We start from the raw sequence: 19,489 nt of genomic DNA, 5'->3' as shown, positions 1-19,489 counted from the left end.
TCAGCCCTGGTCCTAAGGGAGCCTGGTCGCCGGTGGGAGAGTCCCCAGAACCAGAGCAAGTGTGAGGAAAGGCGTCCATCCCGCGGGCTGAGCCCAGGTCGGCAGTGGGGAAGGCCCAGATGGCCACCAGGAGGCTCGGGTAACATTGCGAGCTGAGTGGTGACGCAGGTGTATTTGCCGTATGACAGTTTGGCAGACCGATCACCTATGATTTGTGCATTTTTCTTTACAGGTGTTATGTTCTGATAAGAAGTTTACTTAAAATGATTGCCCTGCTGGGGAGGGGGAGCGGGAGGTATTAGTCAGCAGGGGCAGGGTTTCAGTTCTAGAAGGTGACTGCGTCCTGGCCCTGCTGTCCAGCACAGCGCGTGCGGTCAGTAATTCTGCAGTGTACACCAAAGCCTGGCTGTGAGGGTAGATCTCACGTGACGTGTTCTTATCAATAACAATTTACAATAATAACTATAAAGAGGACAAGAGAAAAATTGTTTCTATTTTTCTCCACAAAAAAAGTAATATTGTATTTTGTGCACTATTGGGAAAGGGTGGAGGAAAGGGGTTGGCAGGAGGAGGGAGGGGGACCCAGGACATGGGGAGCGTGAACTCAGAACACACAACTACTTAACTGTGAAAGGTACAGACGTGAGGGACGAGCGCCACGTCCAGGCTGACGAGCGTGGATCCGGAGCCATGTGTCACGTGTGCGTGTTCTTGCTCCATGTGTACGTGTGCCTGCGTGTATTCTTAAAAACACGTGGTTCCATCGTGAACGCTCAGTGGCAAACACAATGTCCCCTGGCAAGGGGAGACCTCTGCCGTCGCCACTGCTGGACGGGGCCACGTGTCCTCCCGGAGAGGACGATGGCCTCTGGGCTGCAGTCTGACAGCGCCGGAGACCTGTGGCTGTGGAGAAAGTACCCTGAGGTTCAGAGGCCCGGAGCAGCAAAAAACACGTATTACGTCACGGTCCCTGGGGACCAGGGCTTTGGCAGCGGCTCCTGGTCAGGACCTCTGGGGAGGCTGCAGGCAAGGTGCAGTCACCGTCCGGACTGGGCGGGAGGAGCAGCTTCTGGGATGGCGCCCCCACGTGGCCGTTGGCGGTGCTGCAGGAGAGTCCCCAGGACAGGGCCGCCGGCTTCCCCCAGAGTGAGCCGCAATGCTTTGGGTGACCTAAACTCAGGAGGCCCGCATGGCGCCCCAGCACACTGCCCACGGAAGCGAGTTGCCGAGTGCAGCCCAGCTCGAGGAGCGCGGGGCAAAGCTCCACCCGAAGAGACCAGCATCAAAGAATGTGCGGCTTGTTTTAAAGCTACCAGCAGGGCCTTCTGGGGACAGTGTCCCCAGCAGGCCGTGGCGCGGGCAGGTCCTGGATGTCAGGGAGTGGCTGGAACCTCTGCTCGTGACAGGGACGTGCAGTCGCTGAGCCTTGCTGCTGGTGAGCTTGCTGGGTGGTGTTTTGGGGAGCCCCCCAGGGCCTTGCCCTTTTAGGGTGCTCAGTTTCATGGATCTTCCTGCCCCTTGTCTGGAACTGAATGAAGGAGGGTCCCCGCATTCAGCGTTCTGCCCGTGGTGACCTGGCCACGCCCTTCAGTGTGGGGCGCCTGCCGCCACGGTTTGCGGCATTCCCTGGTCAGCCCCCGACATAGCCCCCAAACTGCCATTGGTCCCCACTTATGCCACCCCACCGCTTGCAAACCTCATCCAGTCCCACTTCATCCTTGGGGGGTGGGGGCAGGCACTGGGGTCTGTGGGGGAGGGACAGCTCTGCATGGGCGGGCCCGGGCCCGCCTGTGCTTGGATACTGCGTCCCGAGCCTCTCCCTGGTCCTGCCCCTCTCGGTGTCTTTCATTCCAGAACCCAGCCTCCGAGCTGGGACACTCAAGCACATCCACTGCTGTCCCTCAGCTGTCCCTCCCACCACTGCCCGCCTCGGGACACAGCTGCCCGCTCGTTCATGCACACCTGCCAGCATTGTCGGAACCAACAGTCCAGCCAGCAGCCTGGGGCACTCGCTCTCCACTGCTGGGAACTGGTCAGGCCCTCTCCAGCACCGACCAGACCCTAAGCAGGAGCTGTCCTAGGTGGCCTGTCATCCCCCGCCTCACCCCGAACGAGGCTGACTAAGGAGCCTGTGTGCAGCCAGAGGCTCGCAGGGTCTCTGGAGGGGCTGAGAGAGCTGACCGAACCCCATATATTGCTCCCTGCCTGGGCCTCCCTGGGTGGGGACGAAAGCCACGTCCCAGGGCAGCACACCCGTCCCAGCTCTGCTGCTCATGCACGTGGGGGGCCGGTGGTCGCTGTCCTCCCTCCCAGGTCTGACTCCCAGCTGGGTGGTCCGCCACGGGTCCCCATGGGGCAAGGGGCGGCTGTGACAGCCCTGCCGTCCATTCAACCAGCACTGACTCAAAAGCTGTTTCAGGCCCAGGGACATGGCTGAGAACTAGACAGGGAGCCCGGGTCACCAGCCATCATTCTCAGGGGTGACAGACACAACTAGGGAAGAAGTCGATCAGCGCAGAGGCTGGCTTCTGACTGCAGTGGGTGCCGGGGGACAGTAAGGCACAGCACTGCCCACCGCGGCCTCCGGGCCCCCCAGCACACTCCAGCCGCCGGCCTGTCCTGCCTCCTGCGTCACAGTTCATTACCCTGCCTGAGGCCACTGTCCTCCTGTGTGTCACCTGTCCCCCCAACCGGATGTCCCCCCATGGGACTCGTGCTGGAGATGTGCTCGGCATTTAAAAGGTCCACAGTGAAGGTTTCCTGAAGAAATGACTGAGTGACGGAGTGAACGAGGAGGTGGCCTGGGAGCTGAGCGCTCAACGAGGAGAAAACACTGAGAAGCACAAGGTTGGAACTCCGAGCAGGGAGCGCCGTGCAAAGGCCCTGGGGCGGGATGAGTCTGGCCACGGTGGGCGGAGCGGGACGCGGTGGGCGGGGCGGGACGCGGTGGGCGGGGCTGGGACTGAGGCAGGATGAAGGCAGGGGCGGCGGCCACGGCTTTGACTCCAGGGCCAGCGGAGCGGGGCTTCCCTGTGGGATCCCGCTCACCGGCACTTCTCCTCCACTACGGCGAGTTCCCCTCCGGTCCGCTCAGCACCCTCTTCACACACCAGAAACCCAGGGTTCAGACCCCCAAATAAACACACCCACTCGACAGCACGTTGAAAGCACACAGAAGCGACTTTAATTTCAGCTCACGCGCTGGCTTCGTGTCACCGGAAGACGGGCCGTGTTTACGAGCCAGCACTGACAGCGCTGGGAGCTTCTGTTCCTCTTGGTTCTAACCTGGTGAGTCCCCTCTGTCCCTCTCAGCCAGAGTCGCCGTGGGAACGAGTGGGCCCTCGCACGTGCACCGATGCGGGGGCGGGGGTCAGCTCTCACTCAGCGCCTCCCCCTCCCAGGCTGCGAGGCCCTCCGGCCTCAGGAGGGGAAGGTGGGCGTCTCGGCCAGCGGGCGGGACATGCTCTGGATGGCCCACTGCAGGATGCCGTCAAAGGAGTGCTGAGGGACAGAGGGGGCGGCACTGGGCACGGGGCACCTGGCACCCGGGGGACCTCAGGATGCTGCGCCCGCCCCGCCCACATCTGGCCGCTGGGGTCTGGGGCTGGCTGGAGGAGTGACCTCCTGTCAAAAAAGATGATGAGGCCCCCAAAGGCCACATTCTCCCAGTGATTTCAGCTACTGGTCTCCGGGTGGGCAGGGGGCCTGGCCGGAGAGGGGTGCGAGATCCATGAGGGACCAGGGCCCGGCGCCCCCCATGCCGGGACAAGTCGTGGCCTCCGCATCAGGCTTTGGCGGCCCCAGTGCTGGGTTCTGTGGCCGCCAGCCACCCCTACCCCCCACTCCGTGTCCAGGCCCCAGGACCCCCTGGCAGGTCAGGCCCCCTTGGTGCGTTTGGGTGCTTCCCGCATGTGTGTGGAGGGGTCAGCGCCATCCTGGAGCACGCGGCCCTGCAGCGCCGGGGCTCCTGGCCATTCGTTCCAGTGGCTCGGGAGCTTTGGGGGCGGGAGCGGGGAGCATGGGAGCTTTGGGGGCGGGAGCGGGGACCAGTAAGCGAGAACGCGGGGGATGGGCAGGCCTGCGAGGGTGCCGGGTGCTACCTCATTTAGCAAGGACTCCAGGTCATCCCTGTGTAGAACGGGCTCCTGACCAGCAGAGTCGTCCCCCGCCTGGAACCCAGGAAACAGAGATCAGCCTGACTCCCACACCCCCGCTGGGGACGTGCCGGGAGCAGGACTCTGAAGAGGCAGCAGCAGCTGGGGTGGGGGGAGCTGGCGCCAGGTGGGGGATGCTGCGGGTGCTTCTCTGGGGGGCCTGGGAACTTACTTTCAATACCTAGCTCTTCTGGGGGTGGAGGGTGCGGGCAGGGCAGGCATGAGTGAGCTCGGGGTGTCCTACCAGGGCCCTGCATTTCGGGAAGCCGGCCACGCCAGGCTCCCGACCTGCCTACCTCCACACCCTGCATGTGGCCCTCTGGGGAATGTGGGGTGACTCAGAGAATCCCGTCACCGATGGAAAACCGAGGCCCAGAGCAAAAGTGCCTGGTCCCACGGCAGCCATTCAACTAGCACGGCCAGGGCCACGGGGGGGAGGGGGGGCAGGTGCACCCCTGGGCGAGGGCGGGAGCAGGGAACCAGAGTCCCCTCCGGGAGGGGGAGGGGCCCTTCCAGGTGGAACTGCGTGAAACTGCCAAGCTTGTAGCTCAAAACAGCCGAGGTCAGCACTTCCCACCTGGTGCATACACCTGGGGAGTACCCCTGGGGGTCTGATAAACACAAGCCTGCCCACAGCCCTGGTGCTGGAAGGAACACAGGTCACAACCCTGGTGCTGGAAGGAACACAGGCCCGGGGAGAACAGGGCCTTTCTGGAAGGGGGGCGGCCACACCCACAGTCACGTGACCACATCCTCCATCACGTGACCACACCTGGGGCTGGGGAGGGGCAAAGGGGGCTGCAACTTTTTACTCCAAAATGGCAACACGTTTTACATCAAGTGAAAAGAAAGGGGTCTTTGCTGCTAAGAACCCAGGCCTCAATAAAGGGAGCATGTTCTGGAAGGAGCACCCCACACACCCACAGTTCCCCCCGGAGGCCTGCACTGTGAGCAGAGCATGTCCTGCAAACTGCGGCTACCAATTACCTGCAAAAAGGGTACGAAACCATATGAAACTTCACCAGCAGAACAGGGCGCAGCATTTGTAAAACCCATGATGCATACACTGATGGCATACAGAATTTGCCCTATCTCCACGATGTCAGAGCACAAGAATTGTGAATAGAATGAGAGACGCAGCCCACCCACCCCGGGGCGGGAACGTGGCCTGGAAGGACTCCGCACAGGGCGGAGGGGGCAGGAGGTGCCACCCGCGGAGGCTCCTGACTGGTGACACACGGACCCCCCCAGATTCTGCGGGAGGCCAGGATGACGGCCTCACAGCAGCTGGAGCCTTGGCGTGTCTCCTCAACAAATGAGGCGGGGGGAGCTCCGGGCTGCAGGACGGGGCAGGATGGGGGTCCTCGCCCTGGGCTGCCGGAGGACTGGGGGTGTGGACAGGATGGGTTCTGCGGAAAGTGACCTCGCAGGGTGACCTGATTGTGAATCCCTAACGGGGCCGGTGGGTGAGGCTCACGGTTTATCTCTGCCCTGAGCGGCCCACCCATTGCTGTGCATCTGGGTTCCAGCACCCCCGAAACGCCCCTTCCAGGCCCAGCGGAGAGAAAAGTCCTAGGCCCCTGGGGCCAGCCTGCGACCCCGCCTGGCTCGCTCCCCCCTCCAGCTAACCTCCCTAGTTCCCTCCTTATTCTCAAACGCAGGAGAGAAAGCGCAGCTCTCTGAAGCTCCATCTAGGTCTGTTGAGGTCTTGCTTCCGAGGAATATCCTGTTTGACCCAGATACGTTTTTATACAAATTCTCTACATGTTTGCACTTTCTTAGGTCCCCAGGGGCAGGATCACGCAGGTGGCCCAACGCGGGTCACGGGGGGAGTTTGCCCACCCCTAGGGCGGTGCCTCCTTCGCGTAGCCCCTCACCTCTCCGCCGCCCGCGGACGCCGCTCCTGCACCCCGCCCTCCCTAGGCTGGGGGAGGGGCGCCGGCAGATTAAGGACGCTCTGGGCACAGAAGGGCATCCAACCTGCGACTTCCTAGTCACTACTGCTTGGGCGGGTTTCCTCTTTAAACAGATTTATCAAAAGGAAGTCGATTTACCCGAAACCATTGCTTTAAGTAAGAGGCTGATGCGTACGGCTGGTGATACGGTAAACCCCCAAAGCTGGCACCCGAGCCTTCCCTTGAGATGTCCTGCCCCCACCTCCAAGCCCCGCGGGGTGCCCCCCCCCCCACCGGGGCCACTGACCTTGGCGGGCCCGGGAGCCTGGCGGGCGGGGCCGGGGGCTGCGTCTCCGCAGCAGGACCTGCAGCGCGGGACGGCTCTGCGCGGATCAGGGACGGGCTGAGGACCGCCGCGCCGGCCGCGGCTGGGAGAGGGGCGTCCGTCGCGGAGCCGCGGGGCGAGCCACCCCCCGCCCCGGCGTCGCACTCACCCGGGCCTGCCGCCCGCCGGGAAGTGGCAGCGCCAGTGGAACGCGGCGGCGCAGTGCGCACACCGCAGCGCGTCCGCGCCGTCCCCGCACACTCCGCAGCGCGCGCCGGGCGCCGGGCTCTGTGGGGCGCACAGCGCGGTGACCGCGGGCTGGGAGGGACGCGGAAGCCACCCCGCGCCTTCTGCGCCGCCCCGGGGACCCGCCGCGGCTGGACGGCGGGGAGGGGCGCGTGCGGGTCCCCGCGCTTTGTGGATCCCAGCCCTGGGAGGTCAAGGGCTCCCCTGATCAAGGGGTTTCCAGAATAGTGCGCCCTAAAAGGCTGAAAGGCCTGGTGACTCCCCAGTATCCCAACCCCCCTTATTGTCCTGCCTCTTTTTGGGGCGAAGGATTCAAGAACAATGAGAGAATGCCTCTCCCCTGGCGGGAATCCCTCCAGGAGGCCCCCTCCCCCAACCTTTCCAGACCCCCATGGCTCTGAGTGCTCCCTCAGCTTCTTCCTGCCTTCCCAAGGCCGGTCTGGCTGCTCCTGGGGTCTCCTCATGACTGACCCTACCCCATCGGACTCCTACTGGGCCCCCTGCATGTCACCTTCCTGTTTCAGGTAGGCCCCCTGAAGCCAGCCACCTCAACCCAAGCCCCCTCACCTGCTGCCCCTCCGGGCCCACACATAATAGGGGGCGCAGGGCCGAAGGGTCCAGCACAGGCAGGGGAGCCACAGAAGGTGGGACCAACAGGTGCTTGTAGGTGACAGTGGTGTCCATCCCAGCTGGGGGCTCCCTAGGCAGGCCCCTCGCTTCCTCTCCTGCCGACCTCAGTCCTAGGATGACCTGGAACCAGAGAGTCAGTGCTTGGAACGGCTCCAGGGGACCTGCCCAGCACCGCCCAGGGAGGTCGTAGCCCCTGGGACCTTGGGAGCCAGGGCTGGTGTCCTGGATGGAGCTCCGCACCAGGCTGGAAAGGCCCGGGTGCAATGTCTGTGGTCTTTGGCCCTCGACCCCTTCCTGTCTAAAAATGGGGTGCCCGGGGCCTGGGGCTGGCAGAGTAAACCCTTGATCTATACCCAGGCGTGTGTCACAACCTGCACATCTTTGCCACACTGGACAGAAGCGCATCCCCAGTGTTGGGTGGACAGTCCAGGCCCCCCAGTCAGAGCACTGAGAAACGGGCCCTCGTAAGGGTGGTGCCCAGTGGCCAGCACCCCCTCGGACTCTGCTGCATGAAGTTGAATTGGTGTGGCCAGGCTGAGGTGGGGCCGTGGTTCGGTGGCTGGGGCAGGCCGACCCACAGGAGTGGCCAAGCGGCAGGACTGCAGGCGGACAGAGGGCCTGGGAGGGGGCCTGTGCGTACCGGGGTCTCTGCGGGCAGCTCCTGGGGCCGCGGCTCTTCGGCCCGCTCCTCGGCCCGGGGCGGGTCCTGCTGGGCTCCTCCCTGGACACAGCTGGAGCATCTCCAGGTCCCACTGCGTGTGCCGTCGCCAGCCAGAAGCATGCAGGGCAAAGCAGAGGGGACAGCGGATCCCCAACCCATGACGCGGAGAGGCCCGAGGGCTCCTCCTGGTCACCCTTTCTTTTACAGATGGAGAAATCGAGGCTCAGACAGGAAGCAGGCAGAGCCACAGTGGGCAGGCCTGCCTGGCCACGCAGCAGGAGAGCCCAGAATGCCTGATATTTACTCCTGGTGCATGGCCCTGGCCGCTGAGGTCAGTGTCCCAGAGTCCTCTGATGAGCCTCAAGAGTGTCTGACAGCCACACCTGCAGTGGCCTGTGCCCGGTTGGCACAAGCCTGCAGGCAGGGCCTTGCTGGGCTGGGGTGCTTGTGCCCAGGGGCCTGGCCATGGTCCACAGGGGGAGGGTGCCCAGCAGCAAGGAGGCGGTCAAGGGCAAGGAGGAAGGGAAGAGGATGGGGCAAGGGGGGCGATGGCTGAGCCTTGGGTCACGGCTGCAGCCTCTGAGGCTCAGAGAGACGTGACCGGGCGAGGTCGCCCAGCAGGCGGGGCAGCACTGAACCCCCACGCCCTCTTCTGAGCCCCGTGACCCGCGGGCGCTGGTGGGGGACAGAGCTCTCCCGGTGGGCCAGGGGAGGGGATGCCGGGAGGTGGACCACCCTCGAGTGCAGCTCTGCGTCTCTGTGCACCCCAACTCCGACCTAGAGGTGGGCTGTGCTTGGGGTGCGGGGTCGGCTGCTCGTGGGAGTTCAGCCGGAATGTGGGGTGAGATGGGGCAGGCTGGCCACGCTTTGCCTTGGGCCTCCATTCCCCTTTGCCGCCCTCAGGGCCCTGCTGGCCAGGCTGGGAGGGTGGTGTGGCCACGCGGGCAGAGCGGGCAGAGCGGTGCCGTGGATGGAGCCGGGCTTCGCCCCCTGCCCAGTGAGCTGAACCAGCAGCGCCCCCCCACCCCGTAGGCGGCCTCTGCTCAGGGTCAGTGGGTGGAGGCGGCCATGCAGCGGGTGGGGGTGGGTGGGTGCTGCGGAGGCAGGGGCGAGGGGTGCCAGCCTCACCTGGGGACCTCCCGGAGCGGGGGGGACAGGCAAGCCAGGTGGAAGGCGCGGGGGCAGCCGTCACAGCAGATGAGCTCCCCGCCGTCTCGGCACACCGCACACTCGTCCTCATTCTTCTGCGGCATGGAGAGGCCCGTCTCGGGGAGTTGGGGATGGGACACCTCCACCCAGAGCCCCCAGATGGCTCTGCCGCAGGGGCCCCAGGGGCCCCCAGGTCCCCTGGCCTGCTCCCCCGCTGACCGATGACTGCTCCCAGGACCCCCAAGGCCCCTTCCATCCTCTGAGACTCTGGTCCCACACACCCCCCGGGGCCACCCTGTGCTCCAGCCAGCCCCGAGCCTGCACGGCCACCTCCATGCCGCCCCTTCCTCGCAGGCAACAGAGTGCAGGCCTGTCGGCCCCGGGCACACGCTGTCCCTTTCGCCCAAGGCCTCCCTCCTGCTTGTGCCCTTGCCTGTATGGCACCCACCATACCCTCCGGGACCCCACCTCCTCCAGATGCCCCCGGACTGCCAGGCTGGGCACCCTGCACGGCAATAAGCACTCCTCGCGACAGTTGCCCTGGACCCTTCTCCAGCCAGCGGCAGGTGTGGTCAGTGTCGGGATCTGTGACTAGCTCTGCCTCATTGAGAAACGGTCCTGGGAGGCCCAGTATGAGCTTGACACTCTGGGTCCAGGATCCCAGCAGAGGCCACCACCCCACCCACGGGCCGACTGTGAAACGAGGGACAGCTGGCACCCGGGCCTAACGCCACGGTTTTAAAGACCCCGGATGGCTCACTGTCTCTGACTCGCTTGAATTTTTATGGTTGTGAGTTATCAGAAATAGATCCTACTGGGGGGAAGAGCCCTGCCCTGTGAACCAGAGCTCGGGCCCTGTCCTGGTCACCGCCGCCAGTGCCCTGCGCACGTGGCGAAGGGGCAGGACCGCCTGCGGGGTCGTGGGGCTAAGCGGCACCCCTGTGGTCTGGCGTTACCTGGTGGAGCTGGGGCTCGCTGGGGAGGGTAGGAGGGGCCGGGCCCCTGCCCTGCTGGCCTGCTCTCAAGTCCCCTCCAGCCTGCGAGGGAGAAGAGAGAGTCACAGACAGGGGGAGCAGCCTGGGCAGCGACACCCCCCAGCCCAGCAGAGATCCTGGCCCGGAGGTGACGCTGCTGCCACTGTGTGGGCTGGAGGTGTGTGTGGGCTGGGGGTGCCAAGGGGCCTCCCCAGGGGTGGCTGGGGCAGTGACCTGGGTCCCCTTGGCTCGGACCAGGGTCTTCAGGCCACCACCGCTGCGGGCCTTAATCTTCCCCGCGCCGGGGTCCTCAAACTTGCTGGGAGTGTAGACTCCCCCGACCTGGATGCACTTCTGGGCACCACCTGGGAGGAGATGCTGAGTGGCCGGGCCGCCGGCCCAGCTGGCCCTGCCCAGCCACACTGCAGGCCCCGGGCTAGTGGCGGGCAGGTGGCAGAGAGGCTAAGTGCTCTGTAGCTGGATGCTCCTTCCCCCCACACGCCCCCAGTCAGGTCGGGGGCCGGGGTCCTGGGCACAGGAGTGTTCTCTGCTGGGGCATGTACTGGCTGAAGCGCATCCCCAAGTTCGCGACACCGAGAATCTCAGAATGGAAGCTTATTTGCAAGTAGGGTCTTTGTAATTTGTTGCGATGGGTTCACAGTGGACCCTGCGTCCAATGGCTGGTATCCTTATGAAGAGAGAGGACAGAGAGGGAGGAGGCCCTGTGGCGTTGGAGGCAGAGGCCAGAGGGACGTGACTGTGAGCCGGGCTGCGCGGGTGCCGGCAGCCACCAGGAGCTGGGAGAGGCCTGCACTCCAGCCTCTCGAGGGAGTGCGGCTTTGCCGACACCTCGTTCTCGGAATTTCTGTTACTTTAAGCCACCCGGTTAGTGGCAATTTGTCATAACAGCCCAGAGAACTACTGCGGGTTCCTCGGGCCGGCCCCAGTGAGAGGCCAGGGCCCGCAGCAGCTCCCGGGGGCCAGCAGCCTGCCGTCCTCAGCAAAGCCAGCCAGTGCCCAGCACAGAAGGTAGAGGAAGGAATAGGTACGGGGAGGGATGCCGCACGCTGTCCTACCGAGAGAGCCCCCCCCCGGCCGCCCAGGGAGTGGGCACCTTCTGAGGATGTGAGCCTGTGACCAAGGAGGGGCCCAGCCAAGTGGGCGGAGGTGGTCCGGGACGGGGACCTGGACTGCCAGCCTGTTGCAAGCCCCCAGGTCCACGTGCCTACGAGTCCCAGCCCCCTTGGGGAGCCCTCAGTGCCCCTGGCCCTCCAGAGCCGGCAGAACCACTCGGGAACGCTGTCTGCCCCGTGCATGGTCTGGTCTGCTCTGGAGCCACCAGAGGCCCGGGGGACGTAGACTCGGCATCTGTGCGTCTACCTGACTCAAACACCTGCTGGATGAGGATACCCTCCACGGCCCCGCGGGCTCCTGGGATGTCCCCCGAGGACACGGCCACGGCTCTCTGCACTGACGCGGACATGGTCTGAATCCCTGGGGAAGGCGGCACGAGATGCGGGTCATGGGTCGGGAAGATGGCCCCCGAGCGCTCCTGCACCCGGGTGGCGGGGCCTGAGAGGCGCCTGGCGGCAGAATGTTGCTTTGGTCCACCAGGGCGGGCAAGGAGGGGGCAGAAGGACAGACAGACAGCTCACGTGTCAGAGCAGACAGGCTGTAAGTGTAGAGTACGTGTGAGCGTGTGTGTGAGCGTGTGTGAACGCATGTGTGATGCGATGGCATGAGTGTATGTGAGCACGTGTGAGCACGTGTGTTGCGTGTGTGTGAGGGCGTGTGAGTGTGTGAAGGCGTGTATGTGCGTGTGTGTGTGAACGTGTGAGTGTGGGCAGGAATGAATAAGGACTCCGGGACATGGGCCGGACTGTGCTTGCTGGAGCAGAGTACCCAGGACCCGCCTTAGGTCAGCAGCGAGTGACCCCAGGAGGCCTCTGGGGCCCTGTGTCCTGGGGCAGGGAGGGGACCAAGGAGGCGTCTCTGGAGGTAGCAGTCGAGCTGACCCTGGAGGGGTGTCCGAGGCGTGCCCTCTTCCCCGTGTGGCTGTGGAGTGGGACGTGGTCCCAGGACTGGCCCGCAGAGGGCAGGCCCCAGCCGGACCCCGGACCCTGGCCCGGGGTGGGGGCGGGGCCGGGGCGGGGCCGGGGCCTCTCACCGTTCCCCAGCAGGCGGCGCTGCGGCTCCGAGGTGCTCTCTGGCTTCTTGGGGGGCTTGGCCTTCACTTGGGGGCCTGTAGGGGGCGCTGCGGCAGCCGGCCCTCTCCCTGCCAGGGCCAGTTAGACCGCGAGGTGGAGAGTACGGGTGTCCCCCCAACTCCCGTGGGCGCCCTCGCTCTACCAGGCTCCGGTGTCCGCATCAGCGAGAAGGAAGAGACACCCATGTGGCTACTCGCGGGCCTGGGGTCACATTCGGTGTGTCCACTAAACACCCAGGGGACCTCTGCTGCCCTGCCAGGCTGGTTCTGGCTGATCGGGTGGGACAGAAGCTCCCGGAGCCAGCTGGGGAGGGGCGTGGCAGGCGGGGGTGGTGGGGGCGTGGCAGGCTCCCAAGGGGGCATCTGAGACCCAGCAGCTCCTTAACCTGCATACCTGGGCTGGAGGTGCCCCTTGGGGACAGGGCTGCCGGTGGGGTGGTCCGGGACTCCTCTGGGACCTTTCTCTTGGTAGGGGGTCTGGGCAGGGACACAGCGGCCTTGGGCCCAGCGGGGGGCTTTCGACCCTTCCGGGGCTGACTGAGGTCCACATCTGCAGGGCGCAAGGAGCCGGCATGGCCTCCAGCCCAGAGCTGATGCCCAGGCCAGGTGGGCGAGGCCTGGGCCTTGACCTTGCAGAACGCGAGACGGTCCTGGGTGATGTCTGAGGGCTCCCTAGACCCCCTCACATGCACGCCCCTCCCCTCGTCTGTTCCCGCTGCGCCCCAGCCCCCAGCCCAACGCCCCACCTCTGGGGAAGCTGTCCAGGACGGGCTGCAGCCGCGCGTATCTCTCCAGGTTGTAGTCCTTAAAGAGGACCCTCCAGAAGGCCAGGATGGCCCCCGCGTCTTGGGTCAGGAGCCACGAGAGCAGCGCGTGGAAAGCCTGCGGGCAGCCCTCCTTCTCCTTCAGACGCAAGGTCTCCTGAGGCCAGAGCAGGGAGTGGGGCCTGAGCCCCCTCAGTGCCCGCTTCCCGCCGCCGCCACCGGGGACTAGAGGGCGGATGCCGACCCAGCGAAGGCTGCTGATGGCCTGGGCGCGGTGTCCATCCCTTGACTTGGGGCAGGTGTGGGGATGGCATGGGGGTGTTGGGGTGAGGGCGGCTCCCTTGGAACCCGTCTTAGGGGACCGTGGCCCTGGCTTGGACGTAGGCTTGGGGTGGCTTGGGAGAGGGCATTGGGACCTGGGTTGGAGGCGCACCTGGGCCGTGTCTCGGACACCCTCAGCTGGTGGCTGGGAGTTGAAGAGGGCTGGGCACGGGGAGCAGGGGCCCCCCCAGCCTGTCCCGGCGATGTCCCCCTGCTCATGGGCGGGGCGTTGGGGGCGGGAGAGTCGGGAGGGGAGGAGCGCGGGCGGGTCCGGCCGGAACTCGCTTCCCCAACGCGAACCCCGGCTCTTTGGCTGCGCGCGGGGAGCGCCAAGGGCGGCGGGGTCTGGGCTGGGGCCCACCTGGAACTTGTCCTCGGGGACCACGTCGTGATCGGCCAGCGCGTGCAGCAGCGGGAAGGCGCTGTCCACAGCCACGGCGATCTCGGTGCGGTGCAGCCTTAGCAGGCGGCGCAGCGCGGCGTCCCCGCCCGCCATCGCGACGCTGCGGGCGCGGGGCTGGGCGCCGGGCTGGGCGCCCCTCTCCGGGCGTGGAGGGCGGCCTCGGCGTGCCGCAGGCCTGCGGGGCGTCTGGGCCCTGTCTGCCTCCTGGTCCCGGCGCCCTCCCAGCCCGCAGGGCACCTGGGCGGGCACACCGGGACGCGCACCTCCACGGGCTGAGCGCTGCGGCGCGGGGTCCCTGTTATACGCACTCCCCACGGAAAGAGCAGAGGCCCAGCTGCCCCAAAGCCAATCAGGGCCCGGGCTTCCAGAGGGGCAGGACTGGAAGGCTCCCTGTCACTAAGACAAGCCCTGTCGCCCCGCCCGCTGGCCCCTGTCCCACACCTGCCAGCAAGACCTTGCTTTTTCTTTCCTTTGCAAAGGAAGTTTCTGGACCAGCTCTGTTGGTCCCCTCACGTACAGGGCGGGGGCTCAGGAAAGCAAAAGCCACTTCATGTCACACCTAATGACACCCGCTGGGCCAGCAGTGGCTCCAAAGCTCCCCTACAGAGGCACCCAGAGGTGCCGGAGGCTGTGCTGTGGTTTTAGAGGTGACCAAGGACTGTCGCCTCCGGCAAGTCGGCGTCCAGAAGATCAGAGTCTTCACTTCACTTTTTAAAACCATGTCACCCTTGCAGGTGCAGCCGTGTCGTCGGGCCGAGCCTGACGGCTGCGGGCATCCCCCAGCCGCCTACGTGGAGGTGAGCAGCGGCTCCCGTAGAACCCCGGGCTTTCCGCCCCGCGGCCGTTCCTGCAGGTGACCCGGAGCCACCAGGATGTGTGGAGGGGCCCGCGTGACCCGCGGTGGGGCCTGGGGCACTGCCCTCGTAGGGTTGAGCCTCAGTTTCTCCGTGAGGCGGTGCACGCGGCCGCTCGCCTGCTGCTTGGTGGCCATCGCTAGGCCTCTGTCCTCGCCCTAGCTCCTCCCCGGCCAGGGCATGGCACGCACCGGACACAGCCTGGGCACAGCGGGCTGTGCCCTGCGCTTCGCAGCTGCACTCGCTGGGTCTCAGTCCTCCCTGAGGTCAGCGCTGCCATCACTCCCTTCCACAGAGGAGACCAAGGCCCAGAGAGGTTAAGGCACTTGACCAAAGCCGCACAGCTCGTACACGGCCTTGGGTGACTGGTGGCCAGGTCTGTGCTCTCAGCTCCGTGGGTGCCTAGGTCACGGCAAGACAGGGAAATGCATCCTGTGTGACATGCCCAGGGGTCAGGGATGGGTGAGGCCCCAGTGGCAGGGCAGGGACTGAAGGGGCCCCGCGCCCCATCTGCTTGGCCTTGGCCCCCTCAAAGAAGCCTGGACACTGACATCCTCTCCCTTCAACCCAGTTGGAGGCTTCGGTCTGTGTGGCTCCCCAGAGAGGGCTGGGCCCCCAGGGGTCAGAGGTCCTGAGGTCGGCCTCAGGGGGACGCGGAACACCAGCCGGGCCTCAGCTCCAGGAGCAGGGCAGGAGGCTCCCTGGGCCCTGCCCCTGAGGCCTTCTTTACGGGTGAGGCATTCGGGACGGCGCGGTCCCCTGGTGACGCCTTACCAGGACTTCGGCGCCCTCTTGGCCATCAGATATGTGACCTGTGGGCCTCGGATTCCCCTTGAAAGTTGCTCCACATCACTGATCGTTAGAGAAATGCAAATTAAAACCAAACGAGATACCACTTCACCCCCAGGAGGATGGCTGTTATCAAAAAACAGGAGGCAGAAAAACAGTCTGAGAGACGTCCCCAGATCGCTCCCCTTGAAACGACGCTGAGCTGAACATCTGAGCCTGGACAAACACCCAACCTGCACACGCGCGGCCGCGTGGGATCTGTGCACCGACTGAGCGGTGCGGAAGGGGACACTTCAGGCTGAAGGAAGATGATCACGGACGCAGGCGTTGAGCTGCAGGACGGAACGAAGGATAATAACTCTTTAAAACAATAATTCAAACAAACAAACAAACAAACAAACAGGAAACAACGAGCGCGGGCGCGGGGCGATCGCACACTCGCCGGGCGGCGGGAAGGCAGGCGGTGCAGGCGGTGCCGCCGCCGCATGAAGCCTCGGGCGGGTCCTTGAGACGGGACGTCAGGCACAGCGCCACCCCACCCACGATTCCGCTCACGCACCCAGAAGAACGGAAAGCAGACGTGGGGACAGAGCCCTGCACGGCCACAGCCGCAGCCCCGGAGTGGCCACGACCCACAACCCGCCCGCGGAGGACGGGCCCGCGGAACGAGGCCCAGCCACGCGGAGGACGTCGCGGCGGCCCCGGCGCTGGCGTCGTTCCGCCGAGGACCCTTCCGGCTGTGCGTGGACACCGCGCCGGCCGTCAGCAGAGCCGGTTTGATTTCTCCTTTCCCCATCCGTATGCCTTTCATCCCCTTTTCTCGCCCTGTTGCCGTGGTGACGCCACGACAGAGAGTGGCAAGCGCGGGCGCCGTCGCCTTGCTCCCGCTCTCGGGCGCCGCGGCAGGTTCCCTGCACGTGCGCGTGACCAAGTGTGGGAAGTCCGCATCTCCTCTGTCTGCGAGCGTGTTTATCACGCGCGGGTGTGCAGCTTTGTCGGATGCTTTCCTGGGAGGATCGGTACGGTCACCGGATGACGGGGACCGACGTCTGGGTATGGGGCCGGCCCCACTTGGTCACAAGGTATGTTGATCGGCCTGGGGTGATATTTTCTGACACCGTGTAGCGATGTCAGGGAGACTTTGGGGTCTGGAATCCCCGGGGGAGGCCTGGCTGAAGACGTTGACCTGGAGGTCGTCAGGTCGTTGATGTATTTAGAACCCCAAAGGGGATTAAGAGAGTGCAGGGGGGGAAGGGACGCCGTTCCGGTGGCCACTGCACCCCAAGATGGAGGGCTGCTGGGCAGGACACGAGGGACACCAGCCAGAAAGTGCCCAGGAGGGCGGGGCGCTCGGACACATCTCAAAGGCCACGTCGGGTCACGGGAGGGCAAGGGCCGACCCTCCCACGGAGCCCCTCGAGGTCACTGGTGAGCCTGAGACACTGGAGGGGAGTCGGGGTGGTGCGGAGGTGTGAGGTGCCCGCCCTGGCAGAGGGGCTTGAAGTGCAAAGCAACACCCAGAGGCCCAGCACCCGGAGCCCCAGCACCCGGAGCCCCAGCACCCGGAGCCCCAGCACCGCTGCCCCGGGAGAGACCCAGCTGGAGGGGAGAAGCCTGCGTGGCCGGGCTGGCCCCGCCCACTTTTCAAAATCAATGTTATTTTTTAATCTTTAAAAATGGACTTTATTTTTCAGAGCAGTTTCAGGTTTCTAGAAAGCCGAGCAGAAAGGACAGGGTCCCCCCGACACGCACAGCCTCCCCCACTGTCGACACCCCCACTGGGGAAGGCAGTCGATGAACCTGCCCTGACACATCACTGTCACCGGAGTCCACAGTTCACATCAGGGCCACTCCTGCTTCTGCACCTTCCGGGGCTTGGACGGGTATGTCATGACACGTATCTGTCACTGTAATGCCACACGGAGTCGTTACATTGCCCTGAAAATCCTCTGCGCTCTGCCTGCTTATCCTGCCCCCCCCTCACCAGGAGGACACCCCGGATGTGGCCCCGTCGGCACCAGGGCTGTGGCAGAGGCTCCCACTTCTGAGAGGGTCGAAAACAAAATGATCACAAACAGCTGACACCCCGGAAAAGCCCCGCACGCCGGGCGCTGACCAGAGAACAGGACCCAGGGCGGCTGGGGGCCCGGTGGGGATCCCCCGGAGGCCGCCGGCGAGGCCTGGCTCAGCGAGGGCACGGCAGACTGAGGAGGGACGGGAGGACGGGCAGCGCTGCATCCGGCATCGGACGTTGGGGCCTGAGCCGTGCAGGCCGAGGGTTCTGGCCCAGAACCGGAGCGAAGGGGGCCAGCCAGGAGGCCGGGAGAAACGTGCTGCCCGCCTGCGCCCGGGGCATCCGGCTTCAGGCCTGGAGAGCCCGGCCCGGCCCGCCTGGCCACGGGCTGCAGCCCTGCTCAGCCTCCGCCAGGGGCCCGGGCAGGGTCGAGACGTGCTGCAGGTGTGGATGAGACCATGAGCCTCACGCCGGGCCAGGGCGAGGGAGCCAGCCCAGGAAATGCTGATGGCCTCGTGCTGGGGAAAGCAAAACCCTCGGGGACAGGCACGGGGCCCTCGACAGCGCAAGAGCAGGAAATACATAGGGACTTTCTATGTCAAAGGGCCTCAGGTAGGCACCCCGTACCAGCGTCCTCAGGCACCACCCCGCCACCCAGAGGCCCTGAGTCCCCGGGCAGACCCCAGCCACTCGCTGGTCATGCCGGGGTCTGGGGGCCGCGACCCTGGCCTGCAGGTGTGGAAGCCCACGCTGAGACCGAGTTCCCTGGGGACACGCCTCCCAGAACGTCCCCACCTGCTCCTGCCCTGCTGAATGTGCAGAGAACAAGGGAGAATGTGACCCGCTTTGGGGCCGGAGGGCGTCCCCTGCAGATGACGTGCGAGGAACGGAAAGCCCCCAACTGTCCCTCGACGGAGGCAGGCCAGAGGCCAGACGTGCCGCCGTGTGCAGGCACCTGCACAGTGTGCCTTGTATACTGCAAGTTCAATTATTGTGAAGGAGAAAAAAGCAAAACTTCCCATCAGAAAGGAAGCAGACAGGCGTGCGGCCGGCAGCGGGGCGCTGAGGCGGAGCCCGGCCCTCTGCTCGCCCAGCTGGGGTTTGAATTCGAATCTTAATAAAACGCGTATGTTAGTTTTTATATTAAAATAGGAAACAAAATATAATAGAAAATATTTACAATACCCATCAAAGATCAAAATTAGGAGTAAAGATAAGAAAAAATTCCACAGTACCCACACTTTTCAAAAAGAAGAAATAAATAGATATACCACGCTCCTGGATTTAATTTCTCAGTTGCATTTTAAAATGTCAGGTCTTCCTTAATTTATAAAGCTAATATAATATCGATTAAATTGCCAAAGGGGTTAGTAGAATAGGAAAAGTGGAAACCATAAAGAAAAAAACAACCGATTTGACTTAATGATGAAAGACATTTATATATAAAAATGTCGTAAAACACTAACATGGATACGACACGCTCGGGAAGATACGTGACAGAAATATGAGGATTATGTAAGAGTTAATGTCGTCAATATATAAAAGGAGGTGTCGAATCGGTAAGAAAAAGGTAAATACTCAAGAGTTAAAAAAACAGAGAAGAGAGACTTAACGTGCACAGAGGCGTCACTCCACGGCCCAGGGCACCAGGCGCTGGGGCCCAGCGCCACGTCGCCGACCGCGCTGTGACTTTCGAGTGTTAACTGTGAAATGGACAAACCGCACAGGCGACAAACCCAGAGTCTGACGAAGCGCGGCTTCACACCGAGTGTGTGACCCACCGCGAAGGGGGCATGTGCCTAAGCGGGGCGCAGTACGCGACGTGCCATCGAGGCGTTCTTGGGGACCTTCGCGCGTGCCGCCGTGTCCGACGCCGGCCTGCAGCCCTGTTCCCGGAGCTCCCCCGTGGCAGCCGCGGACTGGGCGCTGCTGGGCGAGGGTGGTTCCCGGGCTGGGTGTCCTCAGGAGCCTCCTCCCGCAGCAGGGGCGAGCCGCAGTGACCGTCGCAGCCAGCAGAGGGCGCGGAGCGGCCACGTCTGCGCGCGGCCCCTGCCCTTGCTCCGGCCTCATACGCGGTGTGGACGGTCTGGTCCTTCTCCACTCA

The 19,489-nt window shown here is 64.5% G+C and overlaps 1 protein-coding gene across 1 annotated transcript; it reads right to left on the bottom strand.

Moving 5' to 3' along the window:
* Positions 1-3,101: 3,101 nt before the first annotated feature.
* On the bottom strand, positions 3,102-13,857 carry AIRE (autoimmune regulator). Its single transcript, XM_039858093.1, has 14 exons — positions 13,687-13,857; positions 12,987-13,161; positions 12,635-12,790; positions 12,202-12,309; positions 11,415-11,528; positions 10,269-10,399; positions 10,017-10,097; positions 9,040-9,155; positions 7,891-8,002; positions 7,188-7,370; positions 6,544-6,662; positions 6,357-6,432; positions 4,101-4,169; positions 3,102-3,501 (listed from the first exon to the last, which is right to left on the bottom strand). The coding sequence occupies exons 1-14, from the start codon at positions 13,819-13,821 to the stop codon at positions 3,421-3,423; spliced, it is 1,656 nt and encodes a 551-aa protein (XP_039714027.1). The 5' UTR covers positions 13,822-13,857; the 3' UTR covers positions 3,102-3,420.
* Positions 13,858-19,489: the final 5,632 nt, after the last annotated feature.

Source organism: Pteropus medius, unplaced genomic scaffold, assembly GCF_902729225.1.
Source record: "Pteropus medius unplaced genomic scaffold, Ma_sr-lr_union100, whole genome shotgun sequence".
Lineage (NCBI taxonomy): Eukaryota > Metazoa > Chordata > Mammalia > Chiroptera > Pteropodidae > Pteropus > Pteropus medius.
Note: the sequence above shows the minus strand (reverse complement) of the source record. Positions and strands in the feature narration are given on the sequence as shown.